Genomic DNA, 9,641 nt, shown 5'->3' with positions numbered 1-9,641 from the left:
TCTTCATCTGGGTTCACAGAAGTCTACTGAACATTGTAGAGCTTAGCTCGCTGCTTCATTGATGTTTTACCCTTACTTCCTCTTAACAGTGACGAGCGTGGTCACCAATCAGAGCATGTATTCCCACTGAGTCTTAGTCTTGGAAGGGAGTTTGCACTGAGGGGACCTGACCACTTGCCTTGATGTCTCCTGGGCAAGCAAGTTGCTTATTCTTGTAGTAATCAGTTGGACTGCTTATATTGTTTTGTATTTTTCCTGTAGGTCTTTCTTTCAAGAAGTATCTTTTATTCTTCTAGCCGCTCCAGGCTGGTCTGCTTGTCCTTTCAAGTGGAAATTTCCCATCTCTGAAGATCTGGATGTGGTTCAGTCTTCTTCTTATAGTCTTATGTATTGCAGAGGCTCCACAGGAAGCCTCCTTCATGGGACATGTTGTAGCCCCATTTTAAGTACTCCAATCAGTTACAGGCAGAAGACAGACTTACAAGCTTTCTATGGTGATGTTTCTGGCTATTCTTTTCTCTCCCCCTCCAGTGTCTTTTTTATATAAAGATGTTCTTTTTCTTTTCTTGGCAAGAGCCCACTGTGGGTAATTCATGTTACAATTTGCTTCTCTATCCCTTTTGGCTTTAAGTTTCTTAAAGGTATTTTATTTAATTGTAGTAAAATTTATATAACAAAACATTTGGCATTTCAACCACTTTTACATATACAATTCAGTGAAGTTAATTACATTCACTGTGTTGTACAATTATTGCCATCAACCATTTTAAATTTTCTTGCATCATGCTAACAGAAATTCAACACCTTTTATGCAGTAGCTTCCCATTTTTCCTTCCACTAACCTCTGGTTCCAATAAACCATGATGTCCAATAAACTATGCAAATCCCTAGTCCAAATGTTTCATACAAGTAGCCCAAAACTAAACCTACAGCCATCCAGTCGATTCTGACTCTAACCACCTATATAGGCGTATCAAGACTATAAATCTTTATGAAAACAGACACCCTCATCTTTCACCTGCTGAGTGGCTGGTGGGTTTGAACCATTGACTTTATGGGTAGCAGCCCAACACCTAAGCCACAGCACTGCCAGGGATCCTTCACAGTAAGAATCATGCAGTATGTGTCCATATGTGTCTGACTTATTTCACTTAACATATTTTCAATGTTCACCCATCTTGAAATAAGTATCAGAACTTCATTTCTTGTTATGGCTGAATAATAATCCATGGCATGTGTGTACCACATTTTGTTTATTCAATGATCTGCTGATTGAAACTCTGGTTGTTTCTACCTTTTGCCTCTTGTAAATAATGCAATGAACACTAGTATATAAGTATCTGCTTTCAATTCTTTTGTGTAATTATCAAGAATTTCTGGTCCATATGTAGGAGTCCTGGTATGGCACTGATAGATAAGCACTGGACTGTTAACTGCAAGGCTGGTGTTTAAACTCACTAGCAACTCCTTAGGTTGCTATGAGTCAGAACCGACTGGATGGCACTTAACAATAACATGGCAGAAGTTGTCACTTTGACAACTAAGATGTGCATAACCCAAACCATGGTATTTTTAATGGCATGAGCTCCGACTCGAAGGCACTTAACAACAACAACAACAACAACATATGCACATGAAAGCTGGACAATAAAAAAAAACACACACAAAAAAAAAACAGAATGTATCCTTTGGTTGGTTGTTTAAATAATTATATATTTGAGTGTTTTTGTGTACATTAAAAAAACAACAACAATAACAAAAAACAGATTAGAAGCAAATACTGTTGAATGATGATGCATGGAGGGGATTGTAATCCAATGAAATGAAAAATGTTGGGGTAAATGTAAAACCGATGGTCTCCCATGGAAGCTATCATTCAATTCACAATAAAAACTTTTAAAAAAGTGGTAAGTATACAAGATTTAGGTCTTGCACTCACAAAACAGCCCTTTTCTTGTCTGATTCTCACCTTATAATTTTACATAAATAATCCTGAAAAGCTGAAGAAAAGAAAGAAAACAGAGAAGAACTGATATATTTGAACTACATGGTGAAGAATTCTGAATATACCATGGACCATCAGAGGAATGAACAAATCTGTCCTGGAAAAAGTGAGGATGGCGAGACGACGGCTCACCTACTTTGAAAATGTCATCAGGAGGGACTAGTCTCGAGAGAAGGAAGGACATCATGCTTGGTAAAGTAGAGGGTCAGCAAGAAAGAGGAAGACCCTCAACAAGATAGACTGACACAGTGGTTACAACAATAGATTCAAATACAACAACTGTGAGCAAGTGCAGGCCTGAGCAGTGTTTCATTCTCTTGTATATAAGGTCACTATAAGTAGCAACTGACTCAATGGCACCTAACAACAACAATATGGTAACTCTATGTTTAAATTTGTGTTGAATCAGCAAATATTTTCCATAGCATCAACCTTTTAGTGGTATTTTTTGATAAACACATCATTAATTCTACTATAGAAAATATTTATTGATGTTTGTTTACGAGTGTATTTTTGGTGGAAGAGTGGGGATGGATGAAAGTTAGACTACAGAACATCTAAGAGAGAATGGGCAAAGAATAAAAGTATCTACTTAGTGACCTTAAGTAGATGTAACTTTCAAGGAATATTGCTGCAAAATAAGATAGCAGGGAAGAGAAATGGAGTCAGAAGAGTTTTTCCTTAAACTTGGGAGTGATCAGGAGTCCTGGTGGCAGCACACTAGGTTAAGTATCTGGTAGAGTGGGTTAGACAGCACAGAATAGATTTGCTGAAGCGATAATTTACCAACGAAGGCTTTTATGAAAATAATTAAATGTGAGCAACAGTGTCTACCACTTACCAGATACTCAGTATATTAGTATTCTTAAACATTTACTTAGCAGGCATCAAGGTAGGGGCTCACCAGCCGCTCCTTGGAATCCCTATACAGGGCCACTATGGGTGAGAATCAACTTGATGGCACTTAACAACAACAAGGTAGGGGCTAAGAATCTAACCAATGAAGGATCACTTCTCTCAAAGAGTTTACAAAATATTGATTGAACAAAGAAACACAAACATACAATTACAATTCAGTGTGGTCAGTCCAAGAATGGGACTCGGTTTTATGGGAATACAAAGATGGGACACTCATTCAGACTAAGACGTGGAAAGGGCCGTTGAAAGAGTGAGAACTAAGTTGAGAAACGAATAGTAAGTAGGTGTGCAGCAGGGATGGAAAGGCAGTGTTCCAAGCAGGAGAATTATCACATATAAAGGCTCTAAGGAGAAAGACTTTCAACCTGCCTAGAGCAGAGGGTTGTGCAAAGTCAAAGCTGAAGAGATATGCAGGGACCTTGTACACCACTTGAGATTGAATTTTAACCTGTAAGCAAAATGGAACCTACCAAGCCAGAGGTTTAGGAAAACAGGAGATCTTTTGAAATAGTTGATGTGGAGAAATATACAGAGTTGTTATGAGTAGGAACTGACTTGACAGCACTTAACAACAACAAATGTGGAGAAACAGAAAAAAAAAAAAAAAAAAAAGACTGGGAAACAAAAAGATTCTTCTGGATAACTGAAGGTAAAAATTGAAGCAGGAGACAATGAATTTGTAGTAGCACTAAACAACACTCCCATATGATTTTCACCAACAGTGCCAAACAGCACTTGGTTAAGAGAGGTGAAGACACACTAGCCTGAGCAATGGCTGCAGTTTCTCCAAGCACGTACAATGGAAAGCAATGGGATTTTGACAAGAGTGGGAAAGCACACTATGGAGATAGTAAAAGAGAAGGCTGATGGAAAGGTGGAAGAGAGTCACATCTCCAGATTCAGAAAATTGAACTCCAGGATTCCTAAAAACTAGTAAATGTCACCTTAAAGTCTAGATTGGTAATTTCTAAGAAATCCTAGAAAACAGGAAAGATATCAGAACAATCTATCTTTAAAAAAGAAAAAAGGGGGTGGCGGAGCAAAGGGCAAATTGCAGCAAAAGTGGGGGGAAAAAATTAAAAGGAAATGTATTCCAACCAATTCCAGAGACTGGTAACCAGTGACACTTAAGCAATTGAAGAAATCCGTGATCATTAGAGAATAGCAAGGTTCACCAGAATAAGAAATATCATATTGAATTAAATAAACAATATGATTTAATTTAAAAATAATCAAAATTTTAATTCCCTCCTTTCTTGACTGGGTTACTAGATTGGAAGCTAGATAGAGGAAAGGAAGACATACAATAAATAAAGTTGGTAGGAAGGCAGTAAACCAATATTTTGTTTTTCTTTAAAGCTTTTGTTGTGAATTGAGTGAAGGTCTACAGAGCAGATATCCGTTTTACATTCAATCAATCATTGCAATGCTACAATCCCCTCCATGCACCATCAGCTAACAGTATTTCCCTCTATTCAGCTAACAGTATTTCCCTCTATTATCTGTTTTTGTTTTGTTTTGTTTTTTTGATGTACACATACCACTTTGAAAATACTTATTCATTTCAACGTCCAAAGGGCACATTTTGCCAGCCAGCCTCCTGCCCTTCTCAGTCCATGGGCCTATAGTTCTCTGCTGCTCTATCTTTATATGCCATCACTTCTGTCACCATCTCTGTTGTCACTGTTTTTCTGGTTAGGATCCCATAATCCTCTGTTCCTGAAATGACAGATTAACTGCTCCCCCCTTTTAGTTACACCTCTTCTACATTTACAGTTGTGACAATCACCATAGTCCTAATAACAATACACAACTGAATCATAAAATCCTATCTCCCTCATCACCAGACACACCTGGAAAAGAAGAAAACTATTCAATGGGGATTCTATCTTACCCCCTTCATTCTGACCCTAACCACCTTCATGAAAGCTTGTAAGCCAGTCACTTCATGCCTTTATATCACCTCAATTCTGATAGCCAAAGTCTAAGTTGCCGGTTGCTATCAACCCAATGTGCTGAAGAGGCAAGCTGATCCTTGATATGAATAAACCTTCCTTTTTGATTGGAATTTGGGGCAACTTCCTCCATAAGCAAAGGTCCAGTTCATCAATTTGTAGCAATTTACATTTGCTCTCTGTATCAACTTCTTTATCTTCATCTAATTGAGTTCTGGCCAGCAAGTCATCCAAGATAGGTCAAATGGGTACTATCTGCAATTTTGGGAGTTCTTGCCCACCACTCCCTCCCCACTTCAGACCATCTGGCTGCTTCACTCTAACTCTAGCCTCCAGTGACTAGGTCAGTGTCCTTGGGCTCAAGTGTTCACAAGTCTCCCTGCATTTCAAACCAGCTAGCCTTTCTTCTTCTCTCAAGGTCATCGGTGTCTACATTGCTGCATTTCCCCTGTTTCCACTCACAAGTTGACCAGTCCACTCACAAGTTGACCAGGACAAGCAGACCAATATTTTTATGAAAAAATGTAGAGGTAACCAATGAAATCAGAACTAGGTGCCCAGTACTGATGAATTAATACAGTACACTCCTAACACATCTTCTTTCATAAAAGAAGACTTAAATAAAGAAGACATATCCTGGAGCTTGAATGACAGAATATTGTAAGACCCATGACTCAATCATTACAAATACCATCTTAATTTTTTTGACTATTAACAAAAATTTATTTAACACAAAAAAATAATATGAAAGCCTCATTTTTACATCACAGTAAAACAGGCTCTTTGGAGTGGGGAGTAGCAGACGTCATAGATTTCTCTGCTTAACACAACTATTAAGTTATACTTGATCCAAGGCTTCTAGCATGATGACACTATTTCCTCATGTTATCAACATCCCAATACTGTTCTGCTATACACTTGTTGCCAGCTCCATACATTCATCTACTACAATATTCATAAAAGGATCATATCTCCACAATATTATTTAAACATGTTTGCCATCATTTCAATGATAACTTCTTGTCCATAAATTTTTTTCAACTCAAGCAAGTGAACTTTCCACATCGTGCCTTTTCAGAGAGTTCAGTACTGCCATGTAACAGTGCAAATACCTTTTTAAATGATATAAAAGGCAACTATACACATGTACCTCACCAGATGAAACACACAGAAATCAAAATGACTACATCTGTGAGAAGAGAGGGTGGAAAAGCTCCATGTTATCATCTAAAACAAGGCCAGGGGCAGACTGTGAAATAGACCATCAACTGCTTAGATGCAAGTTCAGGTTGAAGCAGAAGAAAATTAAAAGAAGCCCACGAGAGCCAAAATATGATCTAGAACATATCCTACCTAAATTTAGAGACCATCTCAAGAACGGATTTGAAGCATTAGACACTAATAACCAAAGAACAGAAGAATCGTGGGAGGACACCAACAACATTAAACAGGAAGAATGCAAAATGTCATTAAAAAGACAGGAAAAAGAAGACCAAAATGGATGTCAGAAGAGACTCTGAAACTTGCTCTGCAGCATAGAGATGCTAAAATGAATAAGAGAAATGATAATGTAAGAGAGATAAACAGAAAATTTCAAGAGCAGTTTGAGAAAACAAAGTATTATAATGAAATGTGCAAAGACCTGGTGTTAGAAAACCAAAAGAGAAGAACACATTCAGTATTTCTCAAACTAAAAGAAAGCTTCTAGGTACTTGTTAAGTGCCATGGAGTCGATTCCGACCCTTAGTGACTCTGTATAGGGTTTCCAAGGGTACAGCTGGTGAGCTTGAACCATCAACCTTGCAATTCAAACGACTTTACAGTCTGATGCATCAGCCCACAGCACCACACCAGGACTCCTTCTGGTTCAATTTTTTAAAATTTTTATTTAAGCGGTAGTAACACAGGTGTATTTATTTTGGAGGAATTACTAATGTACTTTTTCAGTAGTATGCAAGTTATAGTTCAATAATAAAGTCTACAAACACACACACTGTGTTAGTGCTCGAGTGGGTAATCAGAGACTCTTATTACTTTGTTGTTGCAGATGTAAGTTAATAAAACTCTTAGGTATGCAAAATTAGCAAGTTTATAAACAATAAAAGACCCATATGCTTTGATCCCAAAGGTATATATTCACCCATACACAAAAGTATATCATAAAGCTCTTTACTGCAACATTGTTTATATTTGCAAAGGTGTAAGAAAACATGCCCATCAATTGAGGCCTGGTTAGTGGTTATGTGCCGTGAAGCCGGTTCCAACTCATAGTGACTCTGTTCAGGGTATCAGAGGCTGTAAACCTTTACGGAAGCACAAAGCCACAGCTTGTAGTTTCGAACTGCTGACCCAGAGGTTCGCAGCCCAATTCGTAACCACTGCACTACCAGAGCTCCTTAATTGAGGCCTAAATAAATATAGTACTGATGCTATGGGCTAATGCGTTAAGACTGCAAAATTGTTTGAACTGTAAAGCCCATGGTTCAAGCTCACCAGCTGCTCCTTGGAAATCCTACACAGGGTCGCTATGGGCCAAAATTGACTCAATGGCACCTTAACAACAAATAATCATACCAAGGAATATTATGTAGTTATTTAAAATAAGGAGACAGATTTACAATTACTGAAACAAAACTATTTCAAGCTAAAGATACAAAGCTACATGGAAAAAACAAAGCACAGAACAGTGTACCCATATGCAGTGCAGAGAATTATTTAATACGTTTTTTCTAGTGACAGTCTTTGTCACTCCCACCAAGTGACTTTTCTCTTGGGCAAGAGAAGGTGGGGGGGGAAGATGCTGATAGGCTTGTAAGATTCAGCTGTGAAAGACAGTTAACAAGGTGAATGGTCAATTTTGTCATCCACTGAGTATAAAATGCGCCAACACAGAAGTAAGAATAAGGGATCTCATTACCATCAAGAAAAATGAGGCAGGAGTGAAGTTTGTCCTGTGGACTCTGAGATACCATGTGCATTGAATCTCCTCAAAAGAAAACTATGACACCAGAGAAGCAGCAGAGAAGTTGGCGAAGGTAAGGCAGCAGAAGAACCAAGAGTTAGAGCATGAGACAATGTGGTAGGCTTCAGGAAGGTAGCTTGTTTGTAGCAAAAGTGTTTCCAGGCACTTAATTGGGGGAACTAGATTTGCCAACCCATGGAGCTAAAACTAAGGGCCTTTAGGCTGACGTTTATGGCAGAGTGAAGTACCCTCTGGGCATTTATGACTGAGCAGGGCAGAGGCCAAGGGACAATGTGGCGGAGAGGCCAAGGACCAGAGAGGGCTAGGAAGAGGCTGTCCTGACCAAAGAACTGTATTCTGAGCATTTCTGATCCCGAATTGTACTGTTAACTTCCCTAATAAACTGCATAATTGTGCATATGGTCTGTGAGTTCGGTTTGGCCACCATAATAAATGATCAAACCTAGCTGAGAGTGTGTGGGAGAGATGGCTGGTTTTCAGAATTGGTAAAAGAGGAAAGGTAGAAACACAGATGGATTCCTGCTTCATAGGAATTGGCCTTGGGCTAGTAAGTTTGAGTCTTCTTCCCCTTTTGTGAAGCCTGAGGATGTAAGAGGCAGCCTCTACACCATTTACTTACACCATGTAATTAGTATGCCACTCTGAGGCTTTCAGCTCCCATAAAGATTTATAGCCGCAGAAACCCTGTACAGGGTCACTATGAGTTGAAACGGACTCCATGGCACACCACCACTATGTGGGGAGAAAATAAATCAAAGTAGAGGAGTGGGGTAACACACAAGAACATACAAGACACAAGTAATCAAAGCTACCTCTCAGAAGGGGGCACTGAGAAAAACACACTTTTTACTGCTCTTTAAAAAAAAAAAAAAAAAAAGATAGATGGATAATCAATTCAAATCAATTCTCCTAAAATATGCTGCCTCAATACAAATGAACACGACAGTTTCTAGAAGTTAAAATTTTGAAATGTATGCCAGAAATTGAGATGTTTTCCTGTTTCTCATTTCAAAAGTTTAGTTCTCAAACCATTATATGGTAGTAGTAACAGTAGTAGTAATAATCTACTTACATCAACACCTCCAAACAAGTCAAAAATATAAGTGTTTGGATATGTGGTTTCTTGAGTAAGTTTCCTCTCTTCAGTAACAAATGCCATAGCTTCCATGGAAAGAAGAGGAGAAATTTCCTATTTTTAAAAAAAGAGCACACTGTTAGACATTCCATTTTAATATCCAACACAGACCAGTAACCAAAACATCAGAACCATTCAGTCAACCCAAAGAATTCTAAGAGATAAATGGTGGTTTCATGTGGTGGTAAATTCAACTAACTAAAGTCTGGGGCAGCTGGTTTCAAGCAAGAGATAACTATACCACCTAAAGGAAGTCTTACCTGATTTCCCCCCCTGGCAAAAGTAATCGGCTGCTCCTCTAGGCCTCTTAAGCAATCTGTCATTCTTTCGTGGCATTTAGGACTTTTCCTTTACACCTATTTGCACATCTATATGTTCTTTCCTCCCTAGACAATTACTTGAAGGCAAAACTGGAAAATAGTTCTCTTTGTAGCCCCCATAAATCCCAAGATGTAGTAGGCATTTAATGAAGGTGGATTATCTACAGAGTTGTGTTGTTGTTAGGTGCTGTCATAGTGGTTCTCAAATATGTTTGCACCACAGAATCCTTTGTTTATATGGAACAACGCTAATAGAAAAATTACCTTATTGGAATAATAATAAAGTAGAAGTAAGAAGAGTCGTGTTGTTGCTAGGTGCTGCTGA

At 38.4% G+C, this 9,641-nt stretch overlaps 1 protein-coding gene across 1 annotated transcript in view; it reads right to left on the bottom strand.

Moving 5' to 3' along the window:
• Positions 1-9,641, bottom strand: part of TRPC4AP (transient receptor potential cation channel, subfamily C, member 4 associated protein) — a 126,973-nt gene that overhangs the window by 67,683 nt on the left and 49,649 nt on the right. The window contains exon 3 of the mRNA XM_006876883.1: positions 8,869-9,050. Within this exon, the coding sequence (XP_006876945.1) occupies positions 8,869-9,050 (182 nt within the window). The remainder of the gene's footprint in view (positions 1-8,868; positions 9,051-9,641) is intronic.

The sequence above is a fragment of the Chrysochloris asiatica genome, unplaced genomic scaffold (assembly GCF_000296735.1).
Source record: "Chrysochloris asiatica unplaced genomic scaffold, ChrAsi1.0 scaffold00423, whole genome shotgun sequence".
Taxonomy (NCBI): Eukaryota; Metazoa; Chordata; class Mammalia; order Afrosoricida; family Chrysochloridae; genus Chrysochloris; species Chrysochloris asiatica.
Note: the sequence above shows the minus strand (reverse complement) of the source record. Positions and strands in the feature narration are given on the sequence as shown.